This window comes from Chelonia mydas, chromosome 2, assembly GCF_015237465.2.
Source record: "Chelonia mydas isolate rCheMyd1 chromosome 2, rCheMyd1.pri.v2, whole genome shotgun sequence".
NCBI lineage: Eukaryota > Metazoa > Chordata > Testudines > Cheloniidae > Chelonia > Chelonia mydas.
The window spans coordinates 10,681,553-10,701,961 of NC_057850.1; the positions used below are offsets into that span (position 1 = coordinate 10,681,553).

The 20,409-nt window shown below is 39.3% G+C and overlaps 1 protein-coding gene across 8 annotated transcripts in view; it reads left to right on the forward strand.

The window, feature by feature from the left end:
* The window catches only part of TRAPPC9 (trafficking protein particle complex subunit 9), an 806,968-nt gene that overhangs the window by 306,262 nt on the left and 480,297 nt on the right, over positions 1 to 20,409 (forward strand). For all 8 annotated transcript variants that reach the window (XM_037891970.2, XM_043539048.1, XM_043539044.1 and 5 more), the window contains exons 18-19: positions 1,220 to 1,362; positions 18,556 to 18,666. In XM_037891970.2, the coding sequence (XP_037747898.1) occupies positions 1,220 to 1,362; positions 18,556 to 18,666 (254 nt within the window). The remainder of the gene's footprint in view (positions 1 to 1,219; positions 1,363 to 18,555; positions 18,667 to 20,409) is intronic.

Consider the following 20,409-nt stretch of genomic DNA (forward strand, 5'->3'; position numbering starts at 1 on the left):
AGTCTTAAGCAGTGTCAGCTCTCTGGACTTGATGATTCCAGCTCTGTTGTTTGTTAATTAAGCCATCTGGGAAAGCAGAATGAAATTGTTTTTTTTTAGTGGGTCTGCATTTTTTTTTATTTTTGTATTTTCTATTGATCAACTCCGGAAGTGACGTAAGCTTATTAACGTCCAGTGAGAAATTATTGTAAAAGCAGTAGAAGTAACTGCACAGAGTGTCCAGTGGCTACTTCTGTTGATATTGTAAGTACTGCTTTAGGGCTATATTAGGAAGCAAAGTTAAGCTGCACTGTTCTGGATGAATTGTGAATGGGATAATATGGTACCTAGATGCACACTTATTGCAGAACAGTGAATTGCTAACTAACATAAATCCTCAGGGAATTTTTTTATTAACATTAAAAAAACATTTTTAGTCCATTCCCTCAATATGACCTGAAATAGAACAGTGTTAGAGCACTTCACAACATGAAGTTCCTTCATAACTAGGAAATTTCGAGTTACTTCTGGTCTCTGATTGTTCTGAAGCGGTTTCTGAGTAAGCAATAGCACCAAATATTTGCAGATTTTGTAAAATGCTTTGTGGAGCTTGAAGTGGAACCCTCTGAAAAGTGATGGCATCTAGTTGGTGTGATATTGCTTTCTTTTTCTTTTTTGCGTTGGTGGTTGAAGTTATACCACATGCCAGTGCTTCTAAACCTTTTTGGGCAACAGCTGGTTTTCCACTCTGACCTCTGTTGCAACAGCCAGTGCAACTTGCATTTGGATCCACCAAAGCTCCATTGTGAGTAGGAGGGCACACAGTGAAATGGAAATGGTGTGATGGGAACCAGCAGAGGCAGCTCATTAAGGAAAAAGTGCGGCATCTAGAGTAGCACTCATGAAATTCTGAATTAGCACCAATAAAAGCAATATATTGGTGATTGGAAACCACTACCATAGATACACCCACCATTGTAATATCTGTTAATCAGTAAGATGCTACTGTAAAATGGACTTTAAGAAAGAAAGAGATTTTTGTGTGTAATGTATGAATGACAACTTTGTTTCAAAAGCTGCCAGAATTTTTGTGACACGTTATAAATCAATTTTCATTTGATTGTAAATTTTCTGTTTAGAAATTTCATCACTACTGCACATTTTCCATGACCTAATTTGATTCTTTACGATGCACAGAAATGATCCATAGTTAATGACTTATTTACCATTATTTTTCCAGACACTGGAAGCCATTTTGAATTTCAAATACTCTGGGGGACCAGGACATGCTGATGGCTATTACAGGAACCTCTCTCTGGGCCTTCATGTGGAAGTGGAGCCATCTGTCTTCTTTACACACATCAGTACCCTTCCTGCAACAAGGTAAGGCTTCCAGTCATCCTTGCAACCCAAGATATCCACAGCAGCAGGCAGACAAAAGCTGCTGAATGTAATTAATAAGATGTATGGAGAGATGTGTGGAACTGCTGGATATTTTATAAGATACCAGCTGTAACCTACCTCTCACTCTGTGGTAAAACAGTCCATGTGAATGTCTATAGTTCATATATTTTCACCTTGCTATAGTTTGAAAATAAAACATTTCCTTTTATAATGGGTGCCTTCTTCCGTGTCTCTTCACTGAAATTGTGAAGGTTTTAGTGTTGTTGTTTGCTGTTCTAGAGTGTGTTCTGCATGCTACTGGATACCAATGAAAACAGTAAGTTTGGGTCATTCTCTCCTAAGTGGATTTTTATCTGTTTCTTATAGGTGATAAATTAAAGTTTTGTATTTATAGTGACTTTCATCCCAAGCATAGTATATGGAATATAGTCAGAGGTCAAAATTTTCAAACTTCAGGTGCCTAAAGTTAATCAACAATACTGAATGGAAAGTACTTCCAGTAATTGTATTTGCTGCTATTATAATTAGTTGATAAAGACTAAAACCTCAATTCTATATAGTCAGTTTCATTATCTTCTTTTTATTTGAGGTATTTTTTGAGCCAACAGCTATTTTATGAAAATTAATTCTGTATGTTAAAGTTCTTCTTCTGGTGATTGCTACATGATGGTATAAAAGGCAGCGCAGCCTGAGACCACGCTCAGTTCCTTCTTACCACCCACAATCGATAGAGTATATTGCCTTGCTTCTGCAAGTTTGTTTTTACAGGGAAATTATCTTCCTTTCTGTAAACAGGTAAGTTAGTGGCCTTTGCTAGTGTTAAGATTAGTGTAGCTCTTCTTTGTTGTTTTTCTTGGAGCCGGGGTTCCCTCTTATTCACAGTGCCAGAGTATGCTTCTGTCTCTGGGTGTTATGCCTTGTGCTGGCTTGCGAGAAATCTGTGCTGGTGAGTGACTTGTATTCCACCTTCCTTAAATGCATTGGTGAGGGTCACATTCTAGACCACTGCCAGATTTGCAAGAACTTTAAACCCCCGACAAACAAGGACAGAGAGTTGAAACTGCGTCACATCCTCATGCAGGCTGCCTTTTGTCCATCTTCTGACCCTTCTCACTCAGGGCTGGCACCAAGTATTTCAATATTGGTGAGGAGCAGGCCTCCAGCCGTTGCTTCTGAAACTCATCACCAGTCCCCTTCTCCGGTGCTGAGAAAGAAGCACAAAAGATCAGACCCAAAACAGTAAACAACAGTAAGCAATCTGGTGGACAAGGTAGAGTGTCCTCTGGAAAGAGAGATTCCCCAGCAGTGACCTATTTTCATCAAGGGGTCATCTGCTCCGTCACCAGTGCCTGTGCTATTGATACTGCAGTGTCGGCTCCTTTGGTGCATCAAGAACAGCACCAGGAAAATCTCTTGATATCACTGGTGCCAGAAATCTATGCAGAAGCACGGGACCTACTCTGCCTCTCGATACTGGATTCTCTGATTGTCCAGGAGACAAGCTGGAAGGTACCAGTGGAAGTCAGGCCCTAGCTACACACATTCTCAGAGACCAGATCAGTACTTGGTGTCAAGTATCAGGGGGTAGCCGTGTTAGTCTGTATCCACAAAAACAACAAGGAGTCCGGTGGCTCCTTAAAGACTAACAGATTTATTTGAGCATAAGCTTTCGTGGGTAAAAGCCCCACTTCTTCAGATGCATGGAGTGGTAATTTTCACACAGAATAGGAAGTGTACACTGCTCACTTTATTTATTTTTGATTACAACTATTTGTGCTGTAAAAAGCAAAAGAAATAGTATTTTTCAATTCACCTCATAAAAGTGATGACTAGGGCTGTCAATTGCAGTTAACTCATGCGATTAACTCAAAAAAATTAATTGTGATTAATTGCACTATTCATGAAATTTAATACATATTTTTGGATGTTTTTCTACATTTTCAAATATATTGTTTTCACTTACAACACAGAATACAAAGTGTACAGTACTCACTTTATATTATTTTTAATACAAATATTTGCACTGTAAAAATAAAATCATATTTTTCAAGTCACCTCATACAAGTACTGTAGTGTAATCTCTTTATCATGAAAGTGCAACTTACAAGTCCACTCCGTCCTATTTCTTGTTCAGCCAATCGCTAAGAGAAAAAGATGTTTACATTTACGGGAGATAATGCTGCCCACTTCTTATTTACAATGTCACCTGAAAGTGAAAACAGGTGTTCTCATGGCACTGCTGTAGCTGGCGTCGCAAGATATTTATGTGCCAGATGCGCTAAAGATTCATACGCCTTTTCATGCTTCTGCCATCGTTCCAGAGGACATGCTTCCATGCTGATGATGCTCATTAAAAAAATGCCTTAATTAAATTTGTGAGTGAACTCCTTCGAGGAGAATTGTATGTCCCCTGCTGTGTTTTACCCACATTCTGCCATATATTTCATGTTAAAGCAGTCTCGGAGGATGACCCAGCACATGTTGTTCGTTTTAAGAACATTTTCACTGCAAATTTGACAAAATGCAAAGAAGACACCAATGTGAAATTTCTAAAGATAGCTACAGCGTTTGACCCAAGGTTTAAGAATCTGAAGTACCTTCCAAAATCTGAGAGGGGATGAGAAGTGGAGCATGTTTTCAGAAGTCTTAAAAGAGCAACATTCTGATGCAGAAACTATAGAACCCAAATCACCAAAAAAGAAAAATCAACCTTCTGCTGGTGGCATCTGACTTAGATGATGAAAATGAACATGCATTGTTCCGCACTGCTTTGGATTGTTATCGATCAGAACCTGTCATCAGCATGGATGTACGTCCTCTGAGTGATTGGCTGAACAAGAAGTAGAACTGAGTGGACTTGTAGGCTCTAACATTTGACATTGTTTTATTTTTGAATGCAGGATTTTTTTGTACATAATTCTACATTTGTAAGTTGCACTTTCATGATACAGAGATTGAACTAAAGTACTTATATGAGGTGACTTGAAAAATACTATTTCTTTTGTTTATCATTTTTACAGTGCAAATATTTGTAATAAAAGTAAAGTGAGCACTGTACACTTTGTATTCCATGTTGTAATTGAAATCAATATATTTGAAAATGTAGAAAACATGCAAAGATACTTAAATAAATGGTATTCTCTTATTAACAGCGCGATTAATCGTGATTAATTTTTTTAATCGCTTGACAGCCCTAGTAATAATGCTATCTCTTTATCATGAAAGTTGAACTTACAAATATAGAATTACGTACAAAAAATAACTGCATTCAAAAATAAAACAATGTAAAACTTCAGAGGCTACAGGTCCACTCAGTCCTACTACTTGTTCAGCCAATCGCTCAGACAAACAAGTTTGTTTACATTTGCAGAATATAATGCTGCCGCCTTCTTGTTTACAGTGTCACCTGAAAGTGAGAATAGGCATTTTCATGGCAATATTTTAGCCCACACCGCAAGATATTTACATGCCAGATGCGCTAAAGATTCGTATGTGATGTCATGCTTCAACCATCATTCCAGAGGACGTGTCCATGCGGATGACAGGTTCTGGTTGATAACGATCCAGAGCAGTGTGGACTGACGCATGTTCACTTTCATCATCTGAGTCAGATGCCACCAGCAGAAGGTTTCAGAGTAACAGCCGTGTTAGTCTGTGTTCGCAAAAAGAAAAGGAGTACTTGTGGCACCTTAGAGACTAACCAATTTATTTGAGCATAAGCTTTCGTGAGCTACAGCTCACTTCATCGGATGCATACTGTGGAAAGTGTAGAAGATCTTTTTATACACACAAAGCATGAAAAAATACCTCCCCCCACCCCACTCTGCTGCTGGTAATAGCTTATCTAAAGTGATTGCACTCCTTACAATGTGTATGATAATCAAGTTGGGCCATTTCCAGCACAAATCCAGGTTTTCTTCCCCCTCGCCCCCAAACCCACTCTCCTGTTGGTAATAGCTTATCTAAAGTGATCACTCTCCTTACAATGTGTATGATGATCAAGTTGGGCCATTTCCAGCACAAATCCAGGGTTTAACAAGAACGTCTGACGGGGGGGAAAAAACAAGGGGAAATAGGTTACCTTGCATAATGACTTAGCCACTCCCAGTCTCTATTCAAGCCTAAGTTAATTGTATCCAATTTGCAAATGAATTCCAATTCAGCAGTTTCTCGCTGGAGTCTGGATTTGAAGTTTTTGTGTTGTAAAATAGCGACTTTCATGTCTGTAATCGCGTGACCAGAGAGATTGAAGTGTTCTCCGACTGGTTTATGAATGTTATAATTCTTGACATCTGATTTGTGTCCATTTACTCTTTTACGTAGAGACTGTCCAGTTTGACCAATGTACATGGCAAAGGGGCATTGCTGGCACATGATGGCATATATCACATTGGTGGATGTGCAGGTGAACGAGCTTCTGATAGTGTGGCTGATGTTATTAGGCCCTGTGATGGTGTCCCCTGAATAGATATGTGGGCACAGTTGGCAACGGGCTTTGTTGCAAGGATAGGTTCCTGGGTTAGTGGTTCTGTTGTGTGGTATGTGGTTGCTGGTGAGTATTTGCTTCAGGTTGGGGGGCTGTCTGTAGGCAAGGACTGGCCTGTCTCCCAAGATTTGTGAGAGTGTTGGGTCATCCTTCAGGATAGGTTGTAGATCCTTAATAATGCGTTGGAGGGGTTTTAGTTGGGGGCTGAAGGTGATGGCTAGTGGCGTTCTGTTATTTTCTTTGTTAGGCCTGTCCTGTAGTAAGTGACTTCTGGGAACTCTTCTGGCTCTATCAATCTGTTTCTTCACTTCCGCAGGTGGGTATTGTAGTTGTAAGAATGCTTGATAGAGATCTTGTAGGTGTTTGTCTCTGTCTGAGGGGTTGGAGCAAATGCGGTTGTATCGCAGAGCTTGGCTGTGGACAATGGATCGTGTGGTGTGGTAAGGGTGAAAGCTGGAGGCATGTAGGTAGGAATAGCGGTCAGTAGGTTTCCTGTATAGGGTGGTGTTTATGTGACCATCGTTTATTAGCACTGTAGTGTCCAGGAAGTTGAATGTCTTCTGTGGACTGGACCAGGTATTTTTTCATGCTTTGTGTGTATAAAAAGATCTTCTACGCTTTCCACAGTATGTATCCGATGAAGTGAGCTGTAGCTCACGAAAGCTTATGCTCAGATAAATTGGTTAGTCTCTAAGGTGCCACAAGTACTCCTTTTCTTTGAGCAGAAGGTTGATTTTCTTTTTTGGTGGTTCAGATTCTGTAGTTTCCGCATCGGAGTGTTGCGCTCTTAAGACTTCTGAAAGCATGCTCCACACCTCATCCCTCTCAGATTTTGGAAGGCACTTCAGATTCTTAAACCTTGGGTCAGATGCAAAAGCTATCTTTAGAAATTTCACATTGGTATCTTCTTTACATTTTGTCAAATTTGCAGTGAAAGTGTTCTTAAAATGAACAACATGTGCTGGGTCATCCTCCAAGACTGCTTTAATATGAAATATATGGCAGAACGTGGGTAAAACACAGCAGGAGACATACAATTCTCCCCCAAGGAGTTCAGTCAAAAATTTAATTAACACATTATTTTTTTAATGAGCATCATCATCATGGAAGCATGTCTCTGGAATGGTGGCTGAAGCACGAAGGGCATACGAATGTTTAGCATATCTGGCACATAAATACCTTGCAATATCAGCTACAAAAGTGCCATGTGAACACCTGTTACTTTCAGGTGACATTGTAAATAAGAAGTGGGCAGCATTATCTCCCATAAATGTAAACAAACTTGTTTGTCTTAGCAATTGGCTGAACAAGAAGTAGGACTGAGTGGACATGTAGGCTCTAAAGTTTTACATTTTTTTTGTTTTTGAGTGAAGTTATGTAACAAAAAAAAATCTACATGTGTAAGTTTCATTTTCACGATAAAGCAATTGCACTATGCTACTTGTATGAGGTGAATTGAAAAATACTATTTCTTTTGTTTATATTATTATTTTTATTACAAATATTTGCACTGTAAAGTGATCACTGTGCACTTTGTATTCTGTGTTGTAAATGAAATCAATATATTTGAAAATGTAGAAAAACATCCAAAACTATTTAATACATTTCAATTGGTATGCTATTGCTTAACAGTGCGATTAAAACTGCAATTAATTTTTTAATTGCGATTATTTTTTTAAATTAATCGCGTGAGTTAACTGCGATTAAACAACCACCCTACTTTAAAGATATCTTTTCTTCACAGTTACCTAGTTCTAGAACAGTCGTTTAAAATTAACAGTTAATACAACCTAAAAGATAATTTCCTGTAGTTGTAATCTCCTATTATTAAAAATCTAATCTTTATCTTTATCAGTCATACAACATACCTCTATGCATTTGATAATATTAACTTACTTGACCGATGTGGTAACTTCATCAATACTTTCTAAACTTCAATAAAGATTGCAGGTTTAAAGTTTATAATTTACTTTTAGAATTTCCTTACTTGTATTTATTTTCTAGAATACATCCCTCTCATACTATGAGATGCAAACATGTTCAGGAGTGAAATAAACCACAGATTTAACTTTTTGTGATTCAGGTTTAATTTTGTACATACATCTTTTATACATTTGCATAGTCAAATCATGCAATTTTATTGCTAGGCTGATGTACTGAATACTTTGTTGTTTAAAAATGATGTGTAACACAATGGGGATAATTTTATTCTCTTTTTTTCAGTTGCACTAAGTAAGTTCATACCTGGTGCTAACTGAAAAATATAGTAAATATCAAATTGTGTGGGTATGTACTTTGGGGATTGTGTAAATGCTTCTAATCCAATTGTGGGGGTGTTTACTTTGGGGACTCTGTAAATGCTCAACAAAACGTCTACATTGTTTTACAAAAATTCCACAGAACCAAGAAAAATTCTACAAATCTCTCCAAGGGGATCCACAACTTATTTAGTCTGATGGCTCATTGTATGGTAAAAAGATCTGTTGTTGTCTATCCTATGTAACCATAAGGCTTTTAAGTTTTATAAACAACCTCCCCTCACCACTCCTTAAAAATAAATAACACTATGACTGGATTATGTATTTTTAATATGGAAACATATTTCAGTTCTTCTTTTATACGTATTTTATTGGGTTTTCTTTGGGGGTGGGGTGGGGGTTGTTTCCGCTTGTTCTTTCGTTCAAGAATCTCAGAAAGCGTTTTCCACATGTTATTTATGCCTACCCTGCCTGAGGTTTGTAGATGAGTAAATTAAAGTTCTTTGAAATGACTTACCCATTGTCATGAAGTGAGTCTGAGGCAAAGCTAGGAACCCAGCCAACTACAAGTCACCTGCTCTAAATCCTAGGTACCATGCCACTTTCCCAACACTCATTAGGGTCTAAAGTTAGTTCTATTCTGATCTCGAGGTGATTACTGTGTTTAACAATGTAATATTGAGAAACTCACACATTCATTATTTTTTGTTTTAGGTAATGACCATTTTCCTTAACCTAAAATAAGACTTTCTTATTCCTTAAGTGTCTTTCTGTTGCCAGTGTGTTACTGCACATGGCAAATATTTTACCCTAAAAAAACCCCAAACACTTTTTTTTTAATAGTGCTAACTTGTTTTGAATTTAATGCTTCTCTGGAGTCCAGTTATGTACTTATGCATACTTTCTCTGCATAGTAGCAAGTGCTGGATAGTTCCAGTTCAGCAAAGGACTTCAATACATGCTTAACTATATTCATTGTCTTTAGTCCATCCGTATTCAACATACGCATCAGCATGTAAAGTTAATGGAAGCTAAGTGTGTAATCAAGTGATTGCTGAATAGGGATGGACTTCAGCACATGCTGAAGTAACTAAGCTGATGCATAAGTGCTTTGCTGAAAAAGGGCTAAAAATAATATACATATTTAAATCTATCTTTGTAGGCAGCTTTTTTTCTGCAGCCCCTGCCGAAAGGTTCTTATTGTCCCTTTATTTTTACATACATGTGTTGACTGCATGTTCATAAATGCACTTTATTATTTTCATGTGCTCATCATCTCTCTCTGTATTTATTCTATGCTAATGGTTTTGGTGATCAACAAAGTTGTTGTTTAGCTTTTGTGCTTCATAATATTGATTTCCCAGCACCTAGCCAAGTCATTTATCATACTATATTACATTTTAAAGTGAAAAATAGTAGAAATTTATCATTTTCAGAACACGTGTGAATAAATGTTTCTCATTAAGTAAAACACCCTTTGTTCCTTGATTTATTGATCTTGTCTCTGCTGACTCCAAATAGTTAGATGCTGTGAATTAGAAGTCAAAGTTTGCACTTATGCTTTCTCTCCTTATTTAACTTTTTTAATTAATTTGCATTGAACTTGTATCAGATTTTGTTGCTTTGGTATTATGTGAGATGTTAAAGTGCTTTTTAGTTTTTATGAGATAGGCTATGCTTTTATAGCTTCAGATTTTCAGTTGGCAATTCACAATCTAAAATATTGGTCTAGTTTTTCTGGATTCCAAAAATATGCCATCAAAGTGTTCCTGGGGAATTTGAATGCAGTTGGGAAATGCATCTTCTTATTAAAGCTACTAATGTGACCTATACATTGAAACACAGTATTTTTTTTATTTACTAAGAGATGATGTTCCCCACTTACTTATCAGTTACCTTTAGTTGTTGATGAGAGATTTGTTGATACAAAATTGCTCAAGATAGATATGTCCCAGGCAGATTGTGAAGAGCTAAAAGAGGATCTCTCAAAACAGGGTGACTGGTCAATAAAATGGCAGATGAATTTAATGTTGATAAATGGAAAGTAATGCACATTGCTAAATAAGGAAGTGTTATTTACTCCTTCTCATAACACAAGAACTAGAGGTCACCAAATGAAATGAATAGACAGCGGGTTTAAAATAAACAAAAGGAAGTATTTTTTTCACACAATGCACAGTCAACCTGTGGAACTCCTTGCCAGCGGATATTGTGAAGGCCAAGATTATAACAGGGTTCAAAAAAGAACTAGATAAGTTCATGGAGGATAAGTTCATCAATGGCTATTAGCCAGGATGGGCAGGGATGGTGTCCCTAGTCTCTGTTTGCCAGAAGCTGGGAATGGGCGACAGGGTATGGGTCACTTGATGATTACCTGTTCTGTTCATTCCCTCTGGGGCACCTGGCATTGGCCAGTGTCCGAAGACAGGGTACTGGGCTAGATGGACCTTTGGTCTGACCCAATATAGCCATTCTTATGTTCTTATGAGAGAACAATGCTACCCAAGTGATCAATTGGAAAAATACCATACAGACTTTTTTCTCAGTTCCCTTATGTTTCAGATAGACTTAAATTTGGGAAATGATCTTTCCTGTATGATGTCTTAGATACCAAGGTGATTGCTGCCTTAGGAATACTTAAGATAATGATGCAAGGTAAGTGAGAGATCTTTTGTTGGACCAAATTCTCTCTTATCAACAGTTGGTCTAATAAAAGATATTACCTCACCCACCTTGTCTCTCTAGTATCCTGGGACCGACAGGGCTACAACAACACTGCGTAAAATGGTGATAACATTTCCATCAGATTTAATTTGAGGGTGCAAATAGTAAGCTCACATTTTAGATGGCTATCTACTCTTACTCTCTTTCATATGTATGTACTAACACATCCTGTACATTACACTGAAAAAGCTAATTAAAATTCACCAATTTACATCTACTATTCTTCTTTCACAAACTTGATTCCATATTAATCTTAGAAATGTAGTGCTGGAAGCTTCCTCAGGAGGTCATCTAATCCAGTCCCTCCTGCCTGGAGGCAGGACTAAGTATATCTGGGCCGTCCCTGAAAGGTGTATGTCTAACCCAGGGTTTCTCAAACTTTGTCATAGTGAGCCTCCATAAGTTAAGAAAAAAATTATGCCTCCCCGTAGTTTATTAGGACAACACAAAGAATTGAAAATCCTATATTTTGCAAGTATGAGTAACAAAGTAAAAGGGTTTTGATCAGTGTAGTTATAAGGTTGTGAAGGTCAAAAGTACTAATTTTGTTTCATGAAGCACCTTTCATGTTATCTCACAGTTCTGCTCATCAAGGGTACAGATTGCAGTAGCTAAAATAAAACTGGTGAGCGTGACTGAAAAAGTGACACAGGGCTTAATGAATGGCATCAGCCCATAAAAAAGCAAGAGACGAGTACATTAGTGTGAGAGTAACTGGACCAACTAACTGAAACAGGGAACAATCCCTATTATAGAATTGATTGACTTACAGGAAGAGCGCCCAACACAGGAACACATAGGCAACGCGTCTGGAGCCCAAAGGCCTTGGGAAACAGAGCACTCAGTAGGAACTCTTAATTTTTGCCTTCCTGTCTTGCTAGATACTGTCGTGGCCCTATCACTATACTATCTAATACGCTAAAAAGGGCAATGTGACTGGCAGGAGAGGTGGTTGCCAGTGGACCTCGTGTGCTGGCGGGGAGGACTAGTCCCCATGACAGGTGCTCCCATTGAATGGCACACCAGGACAGTGGTGTCTCCCAGTGCGCCCAGCCCTGCTGGACCACGTGCTGTTCTAACTGCATCCCTATGTTGCATCCTTGATGGGATGATTGCTCTGATGTGCTTGTACGCTGTCCTGTCAATAAAGATATTGCAGCTGTAATTTATGTCACAGCAGATGTCCAAAAGGATTGTTAATGGCATCTGTGGCTTCTTTCCTCCTTGTATCTCATTTCATTGGCTCAGCTTTTCCGTGTGACCATGCTGTGTTCAGGGCAGCGAGTCACATGGGCTTCATCGTCTCTGCTCCTAGCAGAGTAGCCAGTTTCCACTCAAAGAAGGAAAATAGGTTGGTTTGGCATGATTTGTTCTTGACAAATCCGTGTTGCTTATTGCTTATCACACTGTTATCTTCTAGGTGCATACAAATTGTTTGTTTAATAATTTGTCCACGTATCACAGTTAATCTCGTTTACCTCTGGGAGCTGGCCCTTTTAGCCTTTATCTGCACTGGCCACTGGGAGAACAAGTGATTGACTTGACTGAACCCCTCCCCACCCCTTAGTATCTGGTGGTGTTGTGTGTTTGAATTTAGTAACAATAATAACAATGTGAGAAGTCAAAGTAACAAGCTCAAATGGAATTATGTAATCAAAGATTATCAGTCAACGGTTGATACAGCACTATACAGAATACATAAAGAAAGTATACCTCACAACTTTTTGTGAAGAGTAAAAAGCTGACCCCATTTCCTTCATCTGTAACTGGTGGAATGCTAGCAGTGTTCATTCTCACTCTGACTCCCAAAACCTCTTTCCTTCTATAGGATGTGAGACCCCATAACATTTCCCTTTTGGAGGGAAAAATTACTTTCCCACAATGTATACTGTTTTTGATATCTCAGTTTACCTCATTACTTAAGGAATTTCTTTTGTGGTATCTCAATTTACCTTGTAAACCAGTGGTCCTCAAACTTTTGTACTGATGACCCCTTTCAGATAGCAAGCCTCTGAGTGCGACCACCCTTTTATAAATTAAAAACACTTTTAAATATATTTAACACCATTATAAATGCTGAAGATGAAGCGGGGTTTGGGGTAGAGGCTGGCAGCTCGTGACCCCCCAGGTGGTAATCTCGCGACCCCCTGAGGGGTCCCTACCCCCAGTTTGAGAACCCCTGTGATAAACTATAAAGTAATTTTTAATGCAGTCATTATTACTGACAGCTGTGGCAACAGGCAGTTTTCAATGAGCTAAAACAACTTTCAGTGGGTCATTATTTCATTCATTTCAGAAAATATGTGCAATAACAACTATGTATCAATTGCAGAACATAAGTGGATCATAGGCATCTATTGTTAATTACCCACTGTTGTTTGTTATAACATATTTCTGTAGGGTCCCTTCATTAGTTTTGAGGAATATCTTCCTGATGATCTGGACTTTCACAGACTGAGAGACTCTGAGAATAAAGGTACAGCCCAATATTTAGGCCATGTGTACACTACTGGCTAAATCAACACTGCTGTCATTGATGCAGCTGTGTTGATTTAGCGGGTCTGGTGAAGATAAGTTGATGGGAGTGCACTTTCCTGTCGACGTCTGTACTCCATCTGCCCAAGAGGCAGAAGTGGACACCGCTGTGAGTCAACCTAAGTTACATGGAGTTCAGATACAAAATTTACATAAATGAAGTTGCCTTACAGCGTTAGTGTAGTTGAGCCCGTAGTTACCTCCATTCCTGAGCACTGATCAGACACTAAATTCAGTTTAAGGACAGAACTTTTCAGCTTCCTAGGTACAGGGGATTAAATTTATAGATAACCAAAGTCTCTTTTATGTTGTATAATTTACAAAATCATAAAAGGTTAATACTTACCAAAAGGAGCCTTTTGCGGCCACTGCTCAGCTGGTGCCCTCCTTTCGTTCCCTGCTTGGAAGGTTAGGACAAGGTGCCAATCCAGCTGTTCTTGCAGTGTGGCCTGGAGATAGGTGTACTGTCCAAAATGACAAGTCTACAATTCTGGAAGTGAAACATCAAGGGATAATAATTGAAACTCCAGTCTACTAACTAGTCAGGCCTTCCACTGTGTAGTATCTTATCTTGGCTAACTATAAAGTTTTACCAAATGTATACTTTTGCATCCTATTAAAATGTTGCTGAATCAATCTGAATATGTTAAACAACCTTGATTAATAGTAAGTTTGCTGGATGGGACTTCTGGTCTTTGTAAAACGTGACAATTCAAAATTTTAATTGTTTTGTGCTCCATTGTATTTACACAATTGCCCAGTATTTCACTGCAACAAACCGTGACACAGCCTCCTTTGCAAATAAAGATTTGGGGTGAAAAATCTGAATTATAAGTTTTAAAAAATAAAAGAGAAGGAATAAACTGATGTTTATTTTCCATCAGCATCATTTCAGCCTCTTCTTTACAGTGTTTTTGGCTAAACAATGGAAAAGTTCAGTAGTTTTTGAGTGATTTTTGATTTTGTCCTTGAGTGGCTCCAGTTCTTTAATTATTTCAAACTAGGTTTCCACTGAAACGGACAATGGAATTGATTAGCAGCTTTCACATTTTCTACAGTTAGAATGAGAAATAACCACCTAGAGAATTCAACACTGTGAAGACTGAAAAATGTGATGAGCTAACTGGTTATATATATTGTGATAGACCCAGGCCAGTTGGGTACAGCAGAATAGCAGAAGGCAGATATACTGACCACTGGATTAACAGTTTTCTGTTCCCTGACTAACCAGAGCAGGGGCTGCTCCAGGCTAATGAGAACACCTGACTCCAATTAACCTGCAAAGAGTCAGGTGAGGCCATTAAGCTAATGTGACCACCTGACTCTAATTAAGGCCCCTCTGATAATATAAAAGGGCTCACTCCAGTCAGGCAGAGAGGAGCCAGAGGAGAGGAAGTATGGTTGAAGGACTGGTTAATGAAGACACCCTCCAATCATTGGTAAGGGAGCCCTAAGGTAAGGGAGAAGCAGGAGAGCTGTGGGGAAGTGGCCCAGGGAAATGTAGCAACTCTGGCTGCCAACAGCTGCTACCATTAGGGTCCCTGCGCAGGAATCCAGAGTAGAGGGCGGGCCCGGGTTCCCCCCAACTCACCACTACAGAAACACCTCCTGGGAGGGGAAAACATGCCCCTGTCAGGACAGGAGGCTAAACTGTTTTGGCATGAGGCCGTAGGAGCAACAGAGACTGTGGGAATTCTCTCCCCAACCTCCATTGCTGGCTTATGATGAAAAGGGCTCAGTAGACTGTATCCCTGGCTCTAGAGAGAGAAGGGCTACATGGAGGGTTGCAATGAGCCTCTGAAGCTAGCATAAGTTGCCTGGAAGCGGGGGACAAGGTCGGAGCTGTGCCACAATATATATATAGACAATATATATATAGGGCCCTACCAAATTCACAGGGCATTTTGGTCAATTTCATGGTCACAGGATTTTAAAAATAGTAAATTTCATGATTTCAGCTATTTAATTCTGAAATTTCACGGTGTTGTAATTGTAGAGATCCTGACCCGAAAAGGAGTTGTGGAGTGGTCACAAGGTTATTGTAGGAGGAGTTGTGGTACTGCCACCCTTACTTCTGCGCTGCTGCTGGCAGCGATGCTGCCTTCAGAGCTGGGCGGCTGGAGAGCAGTGGTGGCTGGCCGGGAGCCCAGCTCTGAAGGCAGAGCCGCTGCCAGCAGCAGCGGAGAAGTAAGGATGACATGGTATGGTATTGCCACCCTTACTTCTGCGCTGCTGCCTGCAGAGCAGGGCCCTCAATCAGCAGCCACCACTCTCTGGACATCCAGCTCTGAAGGCAGCAGTGCAGAAGTAAGGGTGGCATGGTATGGTAAGGCTGGCATGGTATGGTAAGGGTAGCAATGCTGCGACCCTCCTAAAATAACTTTGTGACTCCCCTGCAACTCCCTTTTGGGTCAGAACCCCCAAATTGAGAAAGGCTGGTCTCCCCCATGAAATCTGTATAGTATAGGGTAAAAGCACACAAGACCGGATTTCACAGGGGAAGACCAGCTTTCACGGTCTGTGATGCGTTTTTCATGGTCGTGAATTTGGTAGGGCCCTCTTTATATAGAACCATGTTAGATGTCCCACCCGTCTTCCAGAAATTTCTATCAACCAATCCCAGTCCCACTTCACAATTCAGAACTCTACCCACTCTTATCTTTTTAAGGACCAGTGACAGTCAATTTTACTTACTAGCCATTCCCTTCAATCACCAGTGACTCATGTGACAGTCTGTACACCTATGTTCACTCCTTTTAAGAGATTATGCTAAATTTTGTATAAAGTATAGTATATACAGTATCAATTAAAAACTCATGATTTGCTGATCATTGTTGTCCTGGTAAAATATGTGTGGCAACATTGTATGTAAAGAGATAAGATTCCACCGTACGATATTACCAGGACATGTTCTGGAGGGCAGTGATAAGTTCCGCAGAGACGAAAGGCTAGCCAATGCCTCAGCCAGATGTCAACAAGATCAAATTCACCATCACCTGATTAAGTGGCCACTCTTTGCAGTAGAAAGGGTGTGGGCAAAAGATCTACATTTTGACAAAGAATTAGCTTAATGGTCCTGGCCATGCAGTTTTTCTGTCTCCTGAACATCAGCTGGAGATGATTCTTGCACAAGAGGAAGGGCTATAAGGGGAAAGGACATATGTCCCAAATCATCTCACCCTTGCTCTCTACCTATGGCAGCATCAACCCCTGAAGAACAAAGAAGCATCATTGGACTGGGAAAGGGAGGGAGATCCTGAATGAAAGAGGTTCAGGTAGTAAGACTGTTGGAAAATGCGGCAAGAGAGACCTTTTGCTTTGTATTTACATAGCTTGTTAAGTGAGGTGTTAGTTGTGTTTTACCTTTTATTCCCTTGTAACCAATTCTGACTTATGTCTCATTACTTGTTGTCATTTAAAATCTTTTTGTAGTTAATAAATTTTTGTTGTTTTATCTAAACCAGTTTGTTTGGATTGAAGTGTTTGGGAAATTCCATTTGGAGAACAAGATTTATGCGTATCATTTTCCATTAATGAAATGATGGACTTTATGAAATGAAATGATGAGCTTTATTGTGCAGGAGGGTTCTGGGTAGTACAAGACTCACATTTCTGGGGGAATGTCTGGGATTGGGAGTTTGCTGATGTTACCATGCAGTGTAATTCAAGAGTGGCTGGCTATAGCACTCATACAATGTAGCTGGGAGTGATTTACATGCTGGAGGCTGCGTGAGAGTAGACCAGGAGTGGTTGCTCTCACAGCAAAACAGTGTAAAAGGCATCCCAAGTTGGGGAATTGAGGGAACCATAGCTGTCCATCAGTCCAGATTGACCCTTGGTAATGTCAAAGCTCCATCCATTCCCCTCCGTCCTTAGGGTTCTGAACAGCTATATAACAATTTTTTCTCTCATGAGTCATAGTAGACATAACAAGAATCCTAGGGCTGGTCTACATTTAAAAAGCTGCACCAGTGCCACTGTAGCACTTTAGTGAAGACACCACTGTGCCAGCGTGGGGAGAGCTGCTTCTGTCAGTGTAGTTTAATTTACCTCTGCAAGAGGTGGTAGCTATGGTGATGGGAGAAGCTCTCCTGCCAACATAGCGCTGTCTACACTGGAGGTTATGTCGATACAACTACATCACTCAGGGATGTGGACATTCCACACCCCTGAACGATGTAGTTATACCTATATAAGGTTGTAGGGTAGACCTAGTGTTTTCATTACTTCCCTTCTACTTTCTCAAACAGTTGAGGTTTTCATTTACAGATTGAAATTGAAGCTTAATGTTTCTACTATGAACATTATTCATATTATGTTCATGTAAATACTTCATTTAAAAATAAAAATAACTAAAGCTTCGACAAACAGTGCACTTCTGGACCCCTAATTATTAGACACAGAGACAATTTGGAGGGGGTTCAGAGAGAAGAGCAACAAAAATAGTTTACAGCCTGCAGGGACTGATTTTTCAGTGAAGATCAAAAGTTAAATTTGGAAGCTCCATTTCTTAAGACTTCTAAAAACTCAGCTGAACAAAATTCTAGTAAACCTACAATAATGAACAATGCTGCAAAAGATGTTCTAGATAAATGCTTCCCAGTTTGGTCTCTGAATCAGTTGTTCATGAAGTGCGTGCTAGTGGTTTGTAGAAAATTGGGTGTGTTTATAACATGCTGTTGGCTTTCCTCCTTGTTTCCAGCTGATTCTGCTGTCTGTCTTCATTTTCTCTGAAACAGCACTGATCTTAGTAGTTTGGGTCTTAAAAGGACTTTGTCAACAAACTCGTGTATATTAAAACTGTCTTAAATGAGCGTTCAAAGAATTGACAAAAAAATCCATTGTTTAATGGAGGCAGTCTGCTAATAAAGGTGGTGCTGGATTGTACTTGGTACTTTTGAGGCTATTTAGGAGTGATTCCACTAGATTGGTGACAGACATTTGCAGATCATAAGTATCATTAAATTCTGCTCTTGTTCAACTATGCATACTCTTTTTAAATTTCAACAAGGTTTAATCATAGTTAGTTTTAGAGGAAAAATTAAGATACTATAATTGGAATAGATGAGGGTAAATATAACTTTAAAGATTCAATAATATATGTAATTCAAATGCTCTATTATGTGTTACTAAAGCTACAGTATTAATTTATTTTTCCTTTCCAAACAGCACCCGACAATGCCATCTACTCCTTGATGTCTTCAATTCAACTGAACATGAGCTGACCGTTAGTGCTAAAAACAACGAAGACCTAGTTCTGCATGCGGGGGAATGTCAACGGTAAGTGCTTTTGGCATTAAAGAGATACTGCTATAGCTTTATTCTCTCAACTTTTGTGAACTATTCATTTTTTTAAGATCGTTGTACAGTTCAGAGACTGTAATCTATTTTTGTTTCTCTGAAGATACATCTTTGAGTGCTAAGAATTTCTCGGTGTAATTTATTTTGTCTGCAGTTTTCTTCCAGTGAAATTAATTGCAGAGTACAGGTGATTGTTACTTGTGGAGCGAAAGAATGGGTTCAGCATTGTACAAATGACATGGACTGTTGGATTGACTGGCTATGTTTTCCTAAAACTTTTGTAATATAATGGCTCTTGATGCACTTTAAACACAGCGTATTTTGATGTTGAAACCTCCGTTTTTATTTATTGAAATAGATTGAATTCATGGATATATAATCTTTGCACAGAATAGACCTTTCCTGATTCAGTTTACTTCTACCATAACAACCATTCTGGGAAAAGGAGAAATGGACAAAAGAAAATGGAAACAGAGAAAGAGAAAATGAGCAATTACAGTAGGGTAGCTCTGCAGTCTGTTCCCTTCATTCATCTCTTTGGGCACTTATCTAGGCAGGAGGTCTTAGAGGTATTCCCATCCGCTTTCCTAACCTGTCCACTTAACAGTTGTTAGACTGTTTGTTCCTAAGGGCAGGTACCATCCTTCTTTAAAATCTGGAAAGTGCATGGCACATAATGGACACAGTCCTAAACAATTAATAAATGGTGTTGAGACCATTACCCTATCAATCAAATCCTTCCTAAGACCCCACTTCTTCTGTGATGCTTATAAGAAGTGAATTTATTTTATCATTTGGGGAAAATCAATGTTGTGATGCCGAAATATTAACAAGAGGCTTCCTCAAAAGTTTATGCCTCACATACAACTAAACATTATATTCTGTGAGTAAAATATCCAGCCCTCCAAACTGTCCCTCTACCAGAATAGCCATCAATTACATATTTGTTCCCCCCCTTCCTCCTCCCAGGTTGTGGAGAGAGGTGAGTTGGTGTGTGTCAAGGTTCCTTCCCCACTCTGAACTCTAGGGTACAGATGTGGGGACCTGCGTGAAAACCTCCTAAACTTACTTTTACCAGCTTAGGTTAAAACTTCTCCAAGGTACAAATTATTTTACCCTTTGCCCTTGGATTTCCACTGCCACCACCAAACTTTATCTGGGTTCCTAAAAAAATGGAGTTTGGACACGTCTTTCCCCCCAAAATCCTCCCAACCCTTGCACCCCACTTCCTGGGGAAGGTTTGGTAAAAATCCTCACCAATTTGCATAGGTGACCACAGACCCAAACCCTTGGATCTTAGAACAATGAAAAAGCGTTCAGTTTCCTTACAGGAAGACTTTTAATAGAAGTAAAAAAAAAAAGAATCACCTCTGTAAAATCAGGATGGTGAATACCTTACAGGGTAATTAGATTCAAAACATAGAGAATCCCTCTAGGCAAAACCTTAAGTGACAAAAAAGACACACAGACAGGAATATTCATTCTATTCAGCACAGCTATTTTCTCAGCCATTTAAGGAAATCATAATCTAACACATATCTAGCTAGATTACTTACTAAGTTCTGTTCTGTTCCTGTTCTCTCTCCGTCAAAAGCATCAGACAGACACAGACCTTTTGTTTTTCTCCCTCCTCCCAGCTTTTGAAAGTATCTTGTCTCCTCATTGGTCATTTTGGTCAGGTGCCAGTGAGGTTACCTTTAGCTTCTTAACCCTTTACAGGTG